Source organism: Fusarium falciforme, chromosome 6, assembly GCF_026873545.1.
Source record: "Fusarium falciforme chromosome 6, complete sequence".
Taxonomy (NCBI): domain Eukaryota; kingdom Fungi; phylum Ascomycota; class Sordariomycetes; order Hypocreales; family Nectriaceae; genus Fusarium; species Fusarium falciforme.
This window is the reverse complement of record NC_070549.1, coordinates 2,087,207-2,105,549: the sequence shown is the minus strand read 5'-3', so window position 1 is coordinate 2,105,549 and position 18,343 is coordinate 2,087,207. Positions and strand designations below refer to the sequence as shown.

Sequence of the window (18,343 nt, the reverse complement as noted above, 5' to 3'; positions counted from 1 at the left end):
AGTCGCCATCTTAGGTCCGATTGACTTGCATCCCGCTGACTGTAACTCTGGCCAAGCCGCCACAAAGGAACCCCGGTTATAGCGGAAGGGGATGGTCAGACTCTCTAACGTTAGAAGTTCTAGTTCAGTCAGCAAGTAGGAAGCTTGGTTGGCACCTTCTCTGACCAGCCCTAGGAGAAAAACAAATGGACCCGGATCTAAGGCTGAGCTCGTGGAGGTAATCTCTGCGAATCGACAGGGGCGGCCAGTCGAGATCGGCAAGGCGGGACCCATCATCAGCAAGTTCTGCCGGAGTTCACTGCGCTGGGTTTCACCTATACGATCCTAGCCGCATTGATTTTATCTCTATAATGTTCCATTGCATCAACATGCCTTGTTTGAGGAGCTCCAACAGTTGCGAAGCCAACAAATCGAGCTTACGCGATCCTTGCCACGTTGGTCCCCGAGTGACGTTGAACAGTGTGAGACTCCTTCTTCTAAGCAAAAGGGCCTCGCCGCAAGCGAGAGCCATCCTCAGGAGGGATGAGTAAACGAAACTAGCCTCAGCCACTGCGCTGTCAATTCATAAAGGTTGCTGTCTAGTCGTCTGCGTCATGACTAAGAGGCAAAGGCGCAAAACAACTCAAATCCTGACTTGGCTCTCACGTCAGCGAATGCCTTGTGGAGTTTTATCAGTCAAGCAAAATCGAAATTTGGAATACATTCAAGGGTTATCAGCGAATTGACCCTTGCTCCGGGGAGGGACTACGGATTACGGAGGTGGATTGCTCCGTCCGGATCCGTTAATCCCGTGGTGTTCGCGCTTGGCGACGCCGAGTTCCGGGGCCAGACCTCTTCACCGCCGAGAATATGGGGTCTCTCCATGCTGCATGGTAGAAATGTCGGGGAACATGAACAACAGGCTATGCCGCTTCTAGAATTAAGCTATAACCTGGTCTCTCTACCTGGTTTCGCTGTCATCGGCAGCACAATCCCATCTTGGTAACCCGTTGCAACATGGTTCCCTTCTGGACTCCACAGGCGACTCTCCATTGCGCCTCTTCCTGCGCTGAAGCGTGACCACGAGGCCTCTTGAATCCACCAACCATCACCTTCCATGACTGCTTCCTCAGCATTGACGTGTACATAGAATGAATAGCTCAAACTCGCCGCTATGCCCAAGTCGTGGCCGTAGCCTAAGTGGTTGCCGAGCATGAAGAGGCTGTTTCGGTCTGCTTCGAATGCATGGGTTACGACATGCGCATTAACATCCTCCTTGGGGATGGGCTTGAGTAATCGGTAGTAGATAAGCTCCCTCCGGTCAGGTATGGGCTTGTCGGCGTTAAAGGCTGTCATGTCGACCTTGTACATGTCGAGGATTGGAAACGCCCCATGGCCGGCGTTTGGGAACTTGGCCTTTAGCCCATCAAGGTCAGCTTGTGGGCAAGGGTCCCATTCGTCTGGCTTTCTTGACGACAGAATTTGTCTGTATCGTTCTTGAGGCGGAGTGTCCTGGACATCATCGGGGCTGGGAAAAGGTCGCTTGAAGGTGACGAGGCATGTCAAGCAGGTGTTGTCAAGTGGTGCTTCAGCATCGGATACAGGGAAAGGTCCTGCAGGATTCCTCGAGGGCTGAGTTGGTTGACGCGCGTTGACTAGACGAGTTGAGAATGATCGACTTGAATGAACTTCAGACACGTCAAGAATGAAGGGACGATCAGAGCGTCCTGGGTTGGTGAAGACTGCGTGGATGGACTGGACTTGGTGAGTGAGGTACGCGACCGTGAAATGAATCGACTCACATGAATCCCGCGTTTATTCCCACTCACACCATTTCCTTCTTCTTGATCTTCCTGCTCAACAACACGCGCTGCCGCCAGAGATGATTGCGCGTAGACGACAGCACCGTAAGCTCCTCTCGTAATCTTGGGAGGAGCGAGTCCCAGCGAGTCCCAAGGGAGCTCCTTGCCCGGCTCCCAAGCTGGCTGACGGCTCATGAATCTCCTGACGCATTTTTGTGCCTCCGAAGATTCGTCTGGAAGCTTGACCAACTCCAGGGCTTCCTGGAAGGACAATCGCGTCCATTCTCTGGATGCCGCCATCGGGCTGAGATGCCGATTGAGGGGTGCCGAGGCCAAGACTTGAGGGGGTCGCAACGAGAACAGCGACCTATAGGCTTCTACAAAGCTTCAGAAAGTGAATCTTTGAAGTGGTTTGCCTAGTGCCTACTCCTATTGAGACGAAATAGCCCGGCCAACTCGCAATCAAGCACGGGAGCACGGGATGTTATTGTTCAAGGCCGGTTTGTCGCCGATTAGCGTTACCGAGGTCCTTTCCATTTTGGGAAGATAAGTGACACAAGACATCGTGTTCAAAAATTACCGGTCAATGAATGAGATATCGTCGGTGAAAAGACAAACGGCTTCTCAAGCATGAAGTTGTTTAAGAGAAAAGAAAATGTCGCTTTTCTTTAGGGTTGGTGCAAATAGCCGTGAGCTTGGCCGAGCATGCAGACTCGTAAAGCCACTGCACCTTAAATGGACCTTTATAGCGGCAACATTCGGTCCAAGTTGAGCCTCGGAATAGGCGTGAGAGGCACCTAATTACGTCTTTTGTTTTATGGGAGGGACGGAGGGTAAATCAACCCAAAAATCAGGCCAGGAGTATCACATTGCTACCCTGAATCACAGGCATTGTGATGCATTTGGTGGCTGGGATTGGCGACACAGAAGCAGATAACAAAGATAAGAGATGAGTGAATGGCCAATCCGACGAATGTTGACCTGGTTCTAGGCATTCTTTATAAAGAAGCCACAATCTCCCCTTGATTTATGCGTGCTGCCGTTGGAAAGACTGAGCTTGGAGCATGATTTCAGCTTCCAGCGATGATGCCATTCTCGAGTCTCATTGCATTCACATGCGATATGTTCATTCCTCATCAACCAAGCCCACGCATCATCACAAAATACCAAAGAATCATCATGATCACGACATGAAAAAGTCAATCAATTACCCAATCGGCTGGCATCAAATTACCTTTCGATGCGACGGACGTGGTTGTGCTGTGCTGCTAAATAGCCCGTACAGGTACATTACCTGCTTCCAGGCACAAATCAGGACCAGAAGCTCCGGCCGAGTCATGACGTCGTCACTTTTACCTTCCCTTTGGCGCCTCTCACAGGCCAGACGGACGATAAGAATGAACCTCACCCTCGTCAACAAACACGTTTCAAATAATCACCAAAATCAATTGCTTCTGAGCAATCAGAGACTCAAGCCGTCAAGATGTTGTCCTGTTTTGGCTGTGGTAGCGATAGCGAGGAGGCCGAGCGTGAGCCTCTGCTGCCGCGTTACAATGACGACACAGCACTGCAGACGCGTCTGCACGAGAAGCTCCATACATACCAGATGCTACGAGCCATTTCCAAAGGATATATGCCCAGCAATCAACAAGTCATCATCCACTTGCGAACACTTCTATCGGCCCAGATCCTCAACCCAGAAAGACAAGACCTGAGTCCATCCGGGCGAGCACTGGTCAGGACAATCAAGCTGTGGATCACCCAATTCATCGAAGTCTTGCAGCACAAAAACGCCAGCAATCAAATACAGGACTTTATCTGGTATCTCACCAAAGCGCGTCTTGATGTGGATGTTGCGCATATCGAGCAAAGGGCCGCCAGGGCCAAGGCCCGAGCCGATGCCGTTGCTGCGTACAAGAGTCTGCAGACCGTTGGATCCTTGTTACTAACCAACTCTGACTTTCGCATCTTCCTATCTGATCTGGGCACCGTTGGAAGAGAGGTCCTTCGAGACACCGCTTTTACTTTGTCTGACGTTTCCAAGCAGGCTGGTGAGGCCATCAAGCCAACAAAGGAGGATGAGGATGCCTTGAAGCAGGCAAACGGAAATGGCAAATCACGCGCCACCCCGTCGAATCAGGACTTGAAGGAAGAGGTTGCCGACATCTCCGAGACGGTCAAGGACAGCGCCATTGTAGTGGCCGATGAGGCAGGCCAGAGCATCAAGGAACACGCCAAGGGCGACGAGGGTGATGCCCTCGTTCACCGACTCAAGCAGACCGTCCTCAACCTCCGGAAGCGCACAGACTACAAGGAATCTGTCTCGACTCTGTCACTTCTCATCAGGCGTTACCTACTTGCTTATTCGCACGCCGCCGCGGAGACGGTCCAGGCATTGGAGGAGGACACCCAGCCCAACCCCGAGGCCGACAGGGCGGTGCACAACTTTTGGCTGCTCATCACCTCGCTTGGTGACCACGAGCGTTGGGAAGATGTCGAGCGGTCATTCGAAGCCGTCGTGGAGGATGGCCGTACGGACCCCAACTTTGACGAGCTCGTGCGACAGATTGGAAACCTGGTGCAGGACATGCTGAGCGATCCCGACTTCTTCGACAATGCCGAGGAACGGTTCAAACGATTGCGGAAGCAGTCCAACGAATTGACAGCCAAGTCATCCATCAGGGATGATCTGGACAACCTCCTGGCAAATCTGCATGCTGCTTTCCAGTCAGTCTTGGATGATACAGACATCAAGAAGCTCATCCACACAACTGAGAGGCTCGCCCAGCTGCTCTCCCCTGCAGGCCAGTACGCTAACAGCGATTTGGTCACCGACTCGGTCAACATCTTTGTACCTCTGCTCATCCAAGCCATCCAGTACATTCCGATTCCACGCGTCGAAGTGGCTGCGCCCGCCATTGACCTCCTGCTTGAGAATCTCATCCTGGAGCCGGGGCGCACCGTCAATGCGAGCTCATTCTTGCCCTTTAAGCTCAACGTCTCCACCTACAATGACTTTGAAGTGCGGAAGGCCCGGCATGGAACTGCATCCACCATGACCTCGATGATGAAGGTGACAGTGTCTGGTCTATCTATCGCGGCGGATGATTTGGGCTACTGGTTCCATCTACACTCTGGCCTCTTCCGGATGGTAGATGAAGGTATTGCAGGGTTCCATCTCGACAAGCGCGGTGTGGATATCACTCTGGATATCGAGATTGGCAAGGACCGTCTGGAACAGATCGTGACGTTGCGCAACGTGGACGTCAAAATCCATCACCTCAACTACACACTCAGCAAGTCCAAGTTTGCGTGCCTTGCCTGGATCCTGAAGCCAATCATCCGGCCCATCGTGCGCAAGGCTCTCGAGGTCAAGATCGCGGCTGGCATCGCCGAGGGGCTTCACTTCCTCAACCGCGAGATGCTCTACGCGCGGGAGCGGTTGAGGGCGACACGGATAGCAGATCCCAAAGATTTGTTAACCTTCATTCGGGCCGTCGCGGCACGCCTCGTCCCTGCCCCCGATCCCGACATTGAGGCCCGTGTCGGGGTCAAGCCTGGGCAGGGCGTATTCCGGGGGCGCTATGCACCGGGGAGCTTGGTCCGGCTGTGGGAGATGGAAGGCAGGGAAGCGGAACAGAGACTGTTTGAGTACGAGCAAGGAGGATGGAAGAATGAGATTTTTGACGTCAGGACGAGGCGAGCGTGAGCATTCGATGAGGGGGACGCACGCACGTCCCATGGCTTTGCTTTGCTTTGCTGTATAATGCAGACACGCTCTATGGCTGGAGGCGGCAGGGGTGGGCGGAGTCGTTGGAGTTTTGTCTTGGTAATAGGACGACGGACAAAGGGCGGTCGGTGGTTCTGTTGGGATGGAATTCCGGTACGGCACTGCGCATTGTCAGTCAACAACACGAGAGAGTCGATCATGACAACCTGGAGCTGGTGTGACTGTGACAAGTGTTTGTCTGGGACATGAGAGAGGGAGCCAAGAAGCGGGCTGAAAACCATTGGGCCCCAGTCCAGCCGCGTGCCAGGCCAGGCCGCCCGGTGAAGTGGGTTTTCCACGATGGGTATCTCCAAGCGCCCAACACCTGGAGTCGTGATGACCAACGGCAGCATTCTCTATCGTCAACGGCCCAGGTCTCGTCTCCGGGAGGATTGAAAAAGTAATCTGCGTCATAAAACGCGAGTTGGGGGGTCTCAGTGGAGAACCGGGGAAAGCAGAAATAGGAGGGCCAAGACATGGCATCCATATGTTTCGTCTGTGCCCTCAGCTGGACCGCTCAATTGAACGTAGGTAGCATGGATCGATCTCGACCTGGGAGGCTTTTTGAAAGCGGTAATCGAGTACGTGGACAGATGCCACATGCAGACAGACATGAATAGTACGTATTATGGATACACAAGCCCTTGACGATGACAACGACAACACAGACAAGGATCACACATCTCCTGTTTCTCTGGCCCGGGTCCCCTCCCCCTGGAGGCGTTGCCAAGATTATTGCCGATGCCGTCCCCAGAGTCGTCGTGGTCGTCGGCGGCCGGGCCCCCTCCCCGCCCACCACGCAAAAGCCCGCTAAGCCCAACGCCGACGAGGCGGAAAAAGCAATTCGCTGTCGTACCATGGGGGTAGTGGTTTCCACTAAATCAATTGCCTGCTCTGCTGTGCAGTCCAAGTGCAGCGTAAGCTAATGCTACTGCGAGCCATCCCACGGCGATCCGGACGGTGGCTGGCGAAGAAGGGGGCAGAAAGAGGGTCCTCTCGGTACCCATCCGCAAGGGGACTGCTGTGGTGGTGGTCACGAGATTGGGTGAGAGGGAGAAATCTGCATGGCTAGTAATAACTAGTTAGTATACAAGAGGTAGGTAATATGTAGTCGGTGCGTAGTTGAGCTGGGTTCTGAACCCTGTACAGAAGGTAAATACCTGCGTCTATGATCTGAGCGGCCCGCACTGCGCTTCAACTGCTACATGGCCCCCTTTCATGACCTGGGCTGGGGGGCTTTTTGTTCTCGTTACGGTCCTCGGATTACCCCCCTTGGATCCCTTGTCCTAAGTCCTCCCCCCCTTTCAGCCCGACCATCCGCGCCGCCGGCCAACAAGAGCAGGGCATTGCTCATGGACATCCCTGCATCCCTGAACGCTTGATTCAACCGCCTGACCAGCGACCGACCTATGAGATGCTGTCTGATCACTGCTCGTCTTTTTCAGTGCCCCCCCCCGGAATGGCTTACCCCGGACGTGATGCCTGCAGGACCACCGCAGCAAGCAGAGACCACGGTCCCCATTCCTTGGTTGTGTTTTTTTCCCCTTCGTCTCTTCTGGTTGGCTTCCTATCAGGAGTTGCTGATTCTACCCCATTTGTCTGAATCCTCGTTCGCTTTCCCTCGGAGGGCGTGGTCTAGTGTGTCTTGTGTCCTTGGATCATGGACAAGTGGCTTACCCATCCCTACAAGCATCCCATCCCATTCCCCCCTTCTCCCCGCGCCGTCCGTCGATGATCGCCTTGAGACAGGCAGGCAATCGCCTACACGTCGTTCCTACAGGTCCGGAACGTCGCGATCCCCTCCTCTCACACACCACCCCCTTGTCTCTCTCTGCAGCGCAGGTCTCTCTCATGGAAAAGCCAGAGCACCTCAATGCCGCCACCCCAGACCTGCCTCTTCCTGAAAAAGCAATCCGACCCCATCTCTACGGTACACGGCCCATGGTCCACCTCGTGCCGGCCCCGGATTTCCCGTCGAATTGGTTCGGCGTGATCCTTGGGCCACACACCATTTGATCTCGGGGTCGTCGCTCGACTTTGGACCTCCCCCCCCCTCTTCAATCTTCAATTTCCCCGTCCTTGCTGCCGTATTTGTCCCATATCTTTCTCCTTGTGTCAAAAAGGGTTCGATATCCATCCTATCTATTCGCCTCCTATAGGACACGACGCTTACCCAGGACCAAAAAAAGACTCAATCTTCTCCTCACTCATCACCAGAGCCTAGGCGGACCTTTCTGGCCCCACTTCCAACCTTTCCAAGAATCACGCCAGTTGCTGCAACGTCAAATCTGTTCTGTCGTCCTCTCTCTCCCCCGAGGAGCCGTTGGTTTGCTGCTGCTGCTGCTGGGAGCGGGATTGGGGAAACCACGTTGCGAGATTTCAGTGCTGGATCTTGGCTGCGAGGTCTGGGGCAGCGGAAAGTGGTTGCATTTCCAGCCTGCCGAAAGGTCGACGATTCACGAGCCCGGAGTTTGTAATCATCGCCAGATCGCCTGACAAGCGATCCCCCCAGGTCGACAGTCCGAGCCCAACGCGACCTCATTGGACCTGGATGGGGTAGTCTTTTACTCTTGCTGGATCAACCCTTACAGTCGCCGTGGATCTGAACCTCTGTTCTGGTGAAGCGGATGGCTTGGACGAGGAGGCACCTCTGACACCGCGCGCGGAGCCCCTCCATCCCATCAAGCGAAGCGAAAGCTGTCGTGATGGAGGTAGAGGCAAATGGACAGAGTTCTCTCAACCTGCTCGAGACGTGGCGCCACCACTCGACGGGCGGCTGCCATGATGACCTCGCCGTCTCTCCGCTCGACTTGGCCTCCAACGACATAGCCCAGGTGCCCCGGTGTCCGGATCCCGATCCTCTGTTCGAGGTCCTGCTTGGAGACGGGCCGTACTCTGCGGCGAGGCAGGGAGCTAGTCTGAGAGGTCCTCACCTCAAGGCGACGATATCACAGGCATGGACACCACGGTCACGAATCAATGTTCCTTCGACATTCTCCTTCACAGTTCTCGATGCGAGGACAAAATCCAAACCCCTTGACATACGGCTTCAACCGAAACCCATGGCCCGGCGCGGCACCAAGCGGCGCCGGGTCATGTCTGATGTCGACGGCTTTAACACTGCCGGCTTGAGCGTCAAGAAGCGTCGGCTCCGTGCCGAGCTCATTACCAGCCGGCTCTCACAACCATACTCACAGCCCGCGACACATATTCTCAACCGCGAAGGTCAGGACTCGGGCGACAAGCGGTTCCTAAAGATGGCGACGACATTAGACATGGCCAGAAGAGTTGCCCACCTTCATGCGACGTCCTTCCTACGCTTCTCAACCATGAACCGGTTACGGAGGAGGTTAAGCCTGGGGCAACCGACAACAAACGCGCGGAGGTACGAGCAAGAGATTGCGGCTATTGCTTCCAAGGCCTCCGGCAAAGGGGCATGGCGACCTCAAAGCCTGCTAGACTCGTCAGCGGGCAAGTCCATAAGGGTCTACCCAGGAGGCAACGGAGTCGTAGCACCTCCAGGCGCAGTGTTACCGACGAGACCCCAAGGTGCCTTCATGGTACCCAAGCCTGCCCTCCCACACGCCAAGCCCGTCCCCTGCCGGTTGTCCAAGCTGGCTGGCCGCCCTCTCTCACCTGCGGAGGTCGCCGCCACCAAGAAGCGCACATCGCCGAGGATCCACCCCCTTCGGTCCCCGGAACTGAGACCGACGGGTCCTATGCCTCCGCTTGACGACCTGGAAGAAGATAGCTTCGCATACATGCATCCGGCAGACGACGACTGGGACGACGCGGGCGATGACCAAGAGAGCGTGTACTCTGACTTTAGCGTCTTGTTTGGGCAGAGCGGTGACGGCGTCACAGACGGGGAGGATGACCGGTCATATGAAGAATATCTAGATGAGCTGGACGGCATCTGTTGGATGTCGAGGTAGCATGCAGGCTGCAAAGCGGCGTCTCGGGGGGCATTTTCGTGGGAGTCAAACAAGCGGGATCCATGGATTGTGTTCTTTTGCATGTAAAAAGTTTTGCGTCTGGCATTTGGGCGGCAGGTTGTGTGCTCTTTTTTTTTTTTTTTTTTTTTTTTTTTTTGCAAACGGGATTTTATAGGCATCAGGGAGCATCATCCAGCTTTAAACGATCGAATGGGCTGGGAACTCAACTATTCTTCGGGCTTTTGGCGAGAGGCTTTCTGTTCTTTTTTTTCCGACGAGCAACAAAAAACTGTTTCTTTTTTGACAACAAAGGTTTTTAGATATATGAGCTCAGAGCCGTTGGCGCAGCACACGAGGCAAGATGGTTCTCGGCAGCTTCTTTTTGGTTGGGGGTTTCACTGTTTTACGCCAAGTTTGGATGCTCTGTCCTTGGCGATGTCGCACATGGCCTGTACGTATATGATTAGCAACTCGACATTGAAATGTCCTTCTGTCAGGTGTTTCGTACCTGTAACGCGGCGTCAACTTCCTTGGCAAAGTCCCCTCTGGTAATCCTGGTACGCATGTCCTCCATGATCTCAGGCCTCCCTCGACCATTCACAAAGACGACATACCGCAGACCAGGGAACTTTTCTTCGTACTCCTTGTTGAGCTTTGCTAATTCCTCGCCTTCGCCCTGAAGATTGGCTTGCTCTGCCGCTGATTGTGCTGAGTCCACCTTCTTAGCCCCTAGCCGTGGATGTGATCCTAGGATAGATAGGAGGGCGGGATCAGGGTTGCTTGATGAGCTGGATGTGGCGAGTGAGAAGAGCTTGGATTTGCAGGCGTCGATGAGTTCTGAGTAAGATGTATACTGGGCATTCTTCAAAATAGGGATGAGATTCGAGTGAATGGCCGGGCTCGGTTCGAACAGGAGGTCCAGGATCTTGACTTGTTCCGTCTCGTCTGCTTCACGTACGTCTTGGGGCCGCGGGAGGGACATGTTGCATAGACTAAAGATCGAATTATATGGTTGATAGACTGAAGATTCCAGATTTAACCCCAGAACAGGGCGATAGGAGTAATTTATATGCACATCAAGGGCGATCCAACAAGGTAGTCCAAACCCGGAGATATGCGAGACTCCTTGAAGCGGTGACGGCCGTAGAGATAAGCCCCGATAAGACGGGGCCGATGAGGTCAGGCCGCTCTTATCGCATCACGTGATCTCAAAGCTTCCGCCTTTGATGGTCAGTGCATCGGCAAAATCTCGACTAGGTGACCGTCCGTCGCAACCAGAGCTTGGAGTCGACGAGTTGCGCTTTACCCGACGACAAGCAATTGAAGGCTCAACGAGCTTAAAGTAGCAGTCGCCATGCTTTGTGGAAGTAAGCTTGGTCTTTTTTTCTGCGTCTTGAGAGCGGTGTGCTGACATGGACAACAGTTTCAGGAGAAGCTCCTCAGGAGCCTGTCGTGTCCAAGAAATCCGGTGCGTACATCAACAACATCAAAGTTCGCGAGCGCCTCACGCAGGACCGCCGCTGACCTGTTGCAGGTGTTGTTTACGAGAAGCGTCTTATCGAGCAGTACATCAACGAGCACGGCACCGAGCCCGACTCTGGCGAAGCGCTCACCGCGGAAGATCTCCTCCCCATCCACTCGTCGCGTATCGTCCGACCGCGTCCTCCCACCCTCACCTCCATCCCCGCCCTCCTCGCAACCTTCCAGAACGAATGGGACGCGCTCGCGCTAGAGACATATAACCTCAAGGAGCAGCTGGCACGCACCCGGGAGGAGCTTGCCACAGCTCTGTACCAGCACGATGCCGCTGTCCGAGTTATTGCTCGACTGTCGAGGGAGCGAGACGAGGCTAGGGATGCGCTTAGCAAGGTGACCGTGACAGGCGCCGCTGCCGATGGTGATCAGATGATGGTGGACAGCGTGGAGAAGCTGCCAGAAGAGCTTGTTGCCAAGGTGGATGAGACTCATCAGACGTATGTGGTTGCCTGGGTGCATGCGAAGTATTGGAGCTAACATGACGTGCAGACTATCCAAGGGTCGCAAGAAGCGCCCTGTCCCCGAGGGCTGGGCTACCGCAGACGATATCTCCGCCTTTGAAAACGCGACCACACATTCTCTTCCAGTTCCCGAGGCCACTGCGCTGAGTGTTGGAGGTGCTAGCGCCGCTATTGGAGGTCTGAAGGGCCAGGCCGTCGTCTACGCCACCAACGAGGACAAGGTCGAGGTTTCAATTGCTGTAGAGGAGCCCGTGACGGATGCAGTATGGGCCGAGGACAAGATTGCCTTTGCTACCGGTCAGGGAAGCGTCAAGGTGTTCCAGGAGGGTAACCAGGTGGCGTCGCTGAGCGAGCATGCTGGTGCTGCGACAGCACTGAGCCTGCATCCCAGTGGTACCATCTTGGCGTCAGTCGGCACGGACAAGAGCATCGTGTTTTATGATTTGACTTCGCAGAAGCGTGTCAGCCGCGCTTACACGGATGCTGGTAAGTTTCTACACTCGTCCTTTTACCTGACATGTTCTAACCGACTCTCAGCTCTTACTTCGTGCGCATTCCATCCCGATGGCCACCTGTTTGCCGCTGGCACAACTTCTGGCGACATCAAGCTCTTCATGACCAACACTCTGGAGCAAGCCGCAGTCTTCAGCCTAGGTGCCCCCATCCAGGCCCTCGCTTTCTCCGAGAACGGTTACTGGTTCGCGGCCACAGCCAAGGGCCAGACCATGGTGACCATCTTCGATCTGCGAAAGGAGGGAGACGCCGCGGTGGCCAAGGTCCTCGAGACTGGCGGGCCAGTCCAGTCCCTGGCCTGGGACTACAGCGGCCAGTTCCTCGCCACGGGTGGTTCTTCTGGAGTGACTGTTCATCAATACACCAAGTCCAGCAAGAAGTGGAGCGAGCCCCTGAGGAATTCCACCGCTGCTGTTGCTATCCGATGGGGAGAATCCGCGAAGCAGCTGGTGACAGTCAATGGTGAGGGTGTGGTCAGCATACTTGGAGCGAAGGAATAGAGGGAGCTTTCAGGAGGTTACATGACATAAAGATGTGGACTAAGAGGCGGCTGCGTGATTCCCTGGTAATTACTGTACAATAGGCCTCCAACAATGGGTCAAGAAGACAGAGGATGGTGTTTGAAAATTGACAATTCAAGGGTTTGGTTTGGTTTGCTTCTGAACAATATTCTGCAGCTGTCAATACTGCATCTCGAGCTTCAAACGCCATCCGTTGACGCCCGGCCATCATGGATCAAATCCGACGCCAAGGTGGGCTTCCACATGGGCTTAGGTACCTATGTAGGCGCCCACCCCCTGTGACGCAGCCCTAGAGGGTCGGCCTGTTTGCCGCCTAACCGCCCCTGGCATCCTGTTTTTAGTGGCCCATGTAGCGGGGTAGAGGCTTCCAACAGGGTCCGTGGCACTTGTCGTCACGGGCATGGATGGATGGGCAGCAGCCTTGGCCTTGGGTCAAACGAATCGAGGCCATCGGATTTAAGCGTCGTTTACTTTTGAACCTTTCAACATCCAACTTGATATCTCTCCGCACCTTTAATTAACATCCAGCCTCGCTCCCACGGCTAATACCTCTTCTCCTCTCTCTCGAGATATCTACGCCATTACCATCGTTCGATCCGAATCCGCCGACTCCGTATCCCTAATCCGCTAGAGCCCGTCGCCTCGATAACCTCATTTCGAGCGTATCGCCACGCAACTCCTCTGCCTCGCCAGGCACGGCTCATTCACGCTGCAAGCCTGCTACGCGCATCTGATCTGCCTGGCTTGCTTCTGCTTTGGTGAATACGTCACGCTGACTCTTCGCCATTGACAAACGCCGCCCGAATTGTCCTCGAATACAACCACCCTCTGCCGTCTGCCCAGCATGGCTGCACACAGGGACAGCATCCTCGAACTCTTCGGTGAAGATGACCTTATCGAGGTCCATGTCAACTCGAGCCGAAATCCTGCCTCGTTTGCCAATCTCTTCCTCCCAAACCCGAGAAGCACCTCATCGTCGGCTCAACCTCGTCCTGTACACCACCATCAATCGCGCCGAAGCGAACGACGCCCGCAACCGCAAGGACAGCAGCCACAGCAGCCTGCACCAGTCATCGACCTCACCGCAGAGCCTGACTCACCCGTCCAAACAAGAGGATCGTTGCCCCAGAACCGGAGCGGGAGGAACCCCAGGAGGACAAACTCGCAGCGGATATCACCTCCACAACTTTCGAGGAGCGACGGGACTTTTTTCGGGCGCACTGCGAGCATTATTGATCTCACCGTGGATTCTCCCGAGGACGAGCGACCTTCAAACCTCCCCGGCGGGCGAAATATGCGACCGCGCCCACGACCCGACGAGCTAATCGAGTTGGAGTTGATAAGTTCTATGCCGCGAGAGCAATCGGGAAGACGCCCGCCCGCCAGTTTCGCCATCGGCTTGACTAGGACGATCGCCGGACTTTTAAGCCGTGATATTATGTTCCCCCCGCCCCAGCTCGACGTCTCGCGAAACGCCTTTGCCCCACGAGAACCCAGCCCGAAGCCGGCCATGGAGCCCATCCCCCCCGCGCGAGAGGGTTTCACCCGCGACACCTGCACCGATCCTGAGAAAGAGTCTGAGAGCGTCGTCATCTGCCCGGCCTGCAGTGAAGAGCTGGCTTATGACCCGACTGGCACCATGACCCAGAGTTCTGTTGGGGGCAACAAGGGCAAGCGGAAAAGAGCACCGGGAGAGCACCATTTCTGGGCCTTGAAGAAGTGTGGACATGTATGCAAGGCATTTACTCTCTCTTACGAGATCAAACTGACATCTCTAGGTTTACTGCGCCGACTGCTTCGAGAATCGCAAGCCCACAAAGTCGAACCGTGACGGCGTTGGGTTCCGTGCTCCTGAAGGAAAGCACCCATACACTGCCGCAAACGACCTGAGATGCGCCGTGGAAGGCTGCGAGACCAAAGTGTCTTCAAAGACCGAGTGGGTGGGGATCTTTTTGTAACGAACACCAAAAGACTGCACAAGCGCGGCGCCAGCGCATGGAGTTGGGGGCTTTTGGTAATGAAGTCACGAGTGACGACGGGTATATGGGAAGGGCATGGATCGGCGTTCAGGACTGTCAAATCGTAGATATCGGAGATAATTTTGTCTCAATCAAGGTCAGCAGCTACTGACCAATTGTTGAGATATTTCTAAATGGCCCTGGTGAAGATCTCCAGGCTTTTGACGACCTGGGCGGGCAGGAGGATCTCCTGGCAAAAAACAAAGGATACTGGAGTACAGGTAAACAGAGTAATATTGTAATACAAACAAACGCCGTCGCTATGTAAAGAATCTACAATCAGGTGCTGCCGCCCATGGCCCACGTCGAGTGGGATATGCCAATGACTCTAATCAATGCTTCCTGGATGTATGCCGTCCATGTTGATCCCCGAACTCCTAATCTCTCCAATGCCATCTTACAGCATATCATGCCACAATTGTTCCTCTCGTCTCTCATCAGGTGGGCAAAAAAAGACCCGTCTCGTCATCATATCATAAGTTCGAGTGCAATCTCGTCCACCCAGTCCCCGCCGTACGACTCCTGCGAAGCACTTGGTCCAAAACTAGGCTGGGGTGGTGGTTTCTGGTTCTCTTTGTTGTTTTTTGGTGTGGGTGAATTTGTTGGCTCAGCGCGTTGCACTTCTTTAGGGGTTTGGCCAAAACGTCTGGTCGTCATGGGCGCATTGTGTTTCTCGTTTGTTGTGTAATGCGGAGGATTCTTCTTCTCCTGCAATGGAGGAGGTGCTTGGATCTGGGGCGGCCTCGGCTTGTAGCCTCCAGCATTCTTCTCAAACGTCTTTTGTGGCTTTGGCACAGTCTTTGCTGGCTGAGGTGGTCTGGTGGTCTTAGAGCTTTCGGCTTCAGCACGTGCTACCATGCCAGCCTGAACGCGTGCCCGTTCGCGCTGCTGGATCTTCTCCAATGCTGCTGTACGTCGGCTACGATGCAAGGCCAACGACATTTGCTCGTGTGATCCAGAAGAGGTAAAGAATCGTCTTGGGGGAGGAGAGGGAGAGTCTGAGAGCGGTCCAAGAGATGGCAAGGGGTCAGGATCTGCGGGCTTATCAGACTCCTCGTCGAGAACCTCTTCTTCCTCTTCTTCCACAATGGCCGGAAGAGGGGCCGGTGCCGAGGGAATAATGTCATCATCTTCCTCGAGTTCCCGTGCTTGTTGAGAGGATGATGGAAAGAAATCATCAAAGTTAAAGAGAATCGCTTGCGTACTCATAGGGGGTGCTTGTCGAGGAGGCGATGGAGAGGGTAATGCCGGTGGCTGTTCTGGTCGATTGGGGAGGGCTGGCTTAATAAAGTTGACTGAAGGGGGTTTGGGTCGGTGGAGGCCAAGGTCTTGTTCATAGCGATCCGCAGGTGGTCCAACACCAGCAAGTTGGTTCGAGGTTCCAACTTTCGTCCCTATCATTGACTCGGGTGCTGATTCGTCTTTGCTCGGAGAGTTTCGATCGCATCTCTTGCTAGCCGCGGCTTCGAGATCTTGGAGTAACTCCAAGGCCAGCTCTTCCTCAAAATCTGCGTCCAGTTCATCATCCATATCCAAAATGTTCTCTTCTATTGTTGGCTTTTCCAAAAGACGCTGTGAATTGTTGGCGACCAATCCTCCTCCTCTATGTTCCATCAATTCCTCCTCAACTTCTTGCATGTCTTCACACCTTTGGCTTGGGGAAGGTCGTCGTGTTTCGTCGTCGGTCGTAGCTCCAGCTCCAGCATCAGGGGCATCTTGTTCTTCATCCTCTTGTATGTTCTCCAATGTCCGCACTTTCTTCGCGGCTTGCTGTGCTTCCTCGTCGATGGTGTCTTCGGCCGTCGTCTCTGCAGGGCCCGTCTCCTCCTCAATCGTATCGGCTCTCTCCACGTCTTTCCCCTTGGCGTCCCTTTTCTTCGAGCCTCCATTTCCTCTAACAAACCAAGAGATCGTCTCCTGGCTCGGCCGCACATTTACAAGCGGCAACCCCTTCTTGCGCTTCTCGGCCTTCTCTGCTAACTCTTTTTCTCTCTTCTTTTCACGGGCGATCTTCGCCTTTGCTGCCGCTTTTTCCCGCTCAAACTCCTTCCGTATACGCTCTTGCTCCGCCTTCTCCTGCTTCCAGATCTCGGCTCGGGTAAGTTTTGGTCCTTTGTTTGCAGATTTGTATGCCTTCTGAACCTGCTTTGAGGTCATAGGTCGGAGAGGGGGCGTGTCTGGGGATTCTGCCCGACCCGGAAACTTGGGTATAAGGGTAAAGGTTCGTTGACCCATATTTTGCGTTTGAACGACATCTGATCTAGGGATTCAGCGGGCAATGGCGGAACATGAAGGGTGGTGGGCTTGAAGTGGTAGGAAGCGCGATGGTGGGGGATGAGATGGTGGTGTTGACGCGAAGTGGAAACGTGGTCACGTGGCTCCATCAACAAAGACAACAAATGCACGGGCTTCCCTTTTGGCGATTGCTATCCCGGTATGAAAAGGGAGAAGAAGGACAAGATGTTGCATTTCATCAACTAGGTGTTCAAATGTAATTAATCTTTCCAATCTCTTAACAATGGCATTTGAACACTCCTACTTGTCCAGAGTCTCAACAGTGGGATCCCAAGCACAAGGACTGTAATCAGTCGTTGCAACATCCTCCACTTCCTCCGCCGTCAGCTCGAAGTCATACAGCTGAGTGTTCTCCAAGATCCTGGAGGGCGTAACACTCTTCACCAGAGGAACGAGGCCCCTCTGTAGACTCCAGCGGAGCAGGATCTGCGCCTCCGTCTTGCCATACTTCTCTGCGAGGGCCTTGATCTTGGGCTCGCCGAAGCGTTCACCTCGCACGATGGGGCAGTACGCCTCAACGACAATGTTACGGTCTTGGCACCACTTGACGATGTCGGGCCTCGTGAGCCAGGGATGAACTTCCCATTGACCCACTGAGATGACGCCTCCCTTGCCCTCTCCCCGCTCCGCTTCCAGCTCCTTGATGTATGCCTCGAGCTCGTCTAGATGATGGACACCATAGTTGGAGATGCCCAGGGAGCGCACCTTTCCAGCCTCGACACACTCGACGAGGGCCTTCCACGCACCCTTGCGAGCGTCAGGTCCTCCGTAGGGTGCATGGATGAGGACAAGGTCAAGGTAGTCCAGCTTGGTCTCCCCGAGCGCAATGTCCACCAGCTTATGAGCGTTTTCGTAGCCCAGAGGGAACTTGCGCACGGGTATCTTTGTAGTGAAAAAGACCTCCGAGCGAGGGATACCAGAGGCAGAGATGGACGCTGCACTCTCGCCTTGATTGTGATACCCAGAGGCGGAATCGATCTTGAAGACTTAGCTACCTATATAGTTTATCCCTCAGGGGATACTTACATGACGGTAGCCTATTTCCAGAGCCTTTTTGCAGACATCGGTGGCTTGCTCGAGAGGACTAGACAAGTTAGAAATCATGGTTAATGTCCCTCAAGAAGACTCACGTTTGATAGACCTAGACATCAGAGTTAGCATGTGGCCGAAGGATGAGAATGATGCAACATACTCCGAATCCAAGAAGCGGGATCTCATAGCCCGAGTTGAGCTTTCGAGTGGAGTTGAGGGCGAGCTTCGATGCCATCTTGCGGCTCATGAGGGGTTCCTAGCTATCCTCAGTATTTGCCGCTGGAATGAGGGGTTGGGATGGTGAGGTCATACACTTTGTAGGTAAGGGGTTTCCACAGACTAGGTAATCCACGACTTGGATTACCATGAGCTTCAATGCTAGACTCTGGGCAGTTGCACTCTTTAAATACCGTTTTGGGTGACGAGTTGACGTTGTTAAGACGGAGTTAACGTGAGTGAGGTGGAGATAATTACGCGGGGAC

General features: G+C 54.3%; 8 protein-coding genes across 8 annotated transcripts; 4 read left to right on the top strand and 4 right to left on the bottom strand.

Annotated features, from left to right (window-relative positions):
* Positions 1 to 924: 924 nt before the first annotated feature.
* On the bottom strand, positions 925 to 2,081 carry NCS54_00822600 (Hypothetical protein; the record flags this gene model as incomplete). Its single annotated transcript, XM_053153622.1, has 2 exons — positions 925 to 1,734; positions 1,782 to 2,081. 2 exons carry the CDS (start codon positions 2,079 to 2,081, stop codon positions 925 to 927), a joined length of 1,110 nt encoding a protein of 369 aa, XP_053009597.1.
* A 1,183-nt stretch (positions 2,082 to 3,264) lies between these two features.
* Positions 3,265 to 5,490, top strand: NCS54_00822500 (Hypothetical protein; the record flags this gene model as incomplete). Its single annotated transcript, XM_053153621.1, has 1 exon — positions 3,265 to 5,490. One exon carries the CDS (start codon positions 3,265 to 3,267, stop codon positions 5,488 to 5,490), a length of 2,226 nt encoding a protein of 741 aa, XP_053009596.1.
* Positions 5,491 to 8,255: 2,765 nt separating this feature from the next.
* On the top strand, positions 8,256 to 9,485 carry NCS54_00822400 (Hypothetical protein; the record flags this gene model as incomplete). The annotated part of the gene is made up of 1 exon (XM_053153620.1): positions 8,256 to 9,485. One exon carries the CDS (start codon positions 8,256 to 8,258, stop codon positions 9,483 to 9,485), a length of 1,230 nt encoding a protein of 409 aa, XP_053009595.1.
* A 395-nt stretch (positions 9,486 to 9,880) lies between these two features.
* Positions 9,881 to 10,509, bottom strand: NCS54_00822300 (OHCU-decarbox domain-containing protein; the record flags this gene model as incomplete). The annotated part of the gene is made up of 2 exons (XM_053153619.1): positions 9,994 to 10,509; positions 9,881 to 9,934 (listed from the first exon to the last, which is right to left on the bottom strand). The coding sequence occupies exons 1-2, from the start codon at positions 10,465 to 10,467 to the stop codon at positions 9,881 to 9,883; spliced, it is 528 nt and encodes a 175-aa protein (XP_053009594.1). The 5' UTR covers positions 10,468 to 10,509.
* Positions 10,510 to 10,839: 330 nt separating this feature from the next.
* Positions 10,840 to 12,495, top strand: NCS54_00822200 (Pre-mRNA-processing factor 19; the record flags this gene model as incomplete). Its single annotated transcript, XM_053153618.1, has 5 exons — positions 10,840 to 10,852; positions 10,909 to 10,953; positions 11,020 to 11,458; positions 11,511 to 11,968; positions 12,020 to 12,495. 5 exons carry the CDS (start codon positions 10,840 to 10,842, stop codon positions 12,493 to 12,495), a joined length of 1,431 nt encoding a protein of 476 aa, XP_053009593.1.
* An 865-nt stretch (positions 12,496 to 13,360) lies between these two features.
* On the top strand, positions 13,361 to 14,474 carry NCS54_00822100 (Hypothetical protein; the record flags this gene model as incomplete). Its single annotated transcript, XM_053153617.1, has 2 exons — positions 13,361 to 14,245; positions 14,295 to 14,474. 2 exons carry the CDS (start codon positions 13,361 to 13,363, stop codon positions 14,472 to 14,474), a joined length of 1,065 nt encoding a protein of 354 aa, XP_053009592.1.
* A 528-nt stretch (positions 14,475 to 15,002) lies between these two features.
* NCS54_00822000 (Hypothetical protein) lies at positions 15,003 to 16,769 on the bottom strand (the record flags this gene model as incomplete). The annotated part of the gene is made up of 1 exon (XM_053153616.1): positions 15,003 to 16,769. The coding sequence occupies one exon, from the start codon at positions 16,767 to 16,769 to the stop codon at positions 15,003 to 15,005; it is 1,767 nt and encodes a 588-aa protein (XP_053009591.1).
* A 300-nt stretch (positions 16,770 to 17,069) lies between these two features.
* On the bottom strand, positions 17,070 to 18,108 carry NCS54_00821900 (Aldo-ket-red domain-containing protein; the record flags this gene model as incomplete). The annotated part of the gene is made up of 4 exons (XM_053153615.1): positions 17,070 to 17,807; positions 17,856 to 17,913; positions 17,960 to 17,970; positions 18,022 to 18,108. 4 exons carry the CDS (start codon positions 18,106 to 18,108, stop codon positions 17,070 to 17,072), a joined length of 894 nt encoding a protein of 297 aa, XP_053009590.1.
* Positions 18,109 to 18,343: the final 235 nt, after the last annotated feature.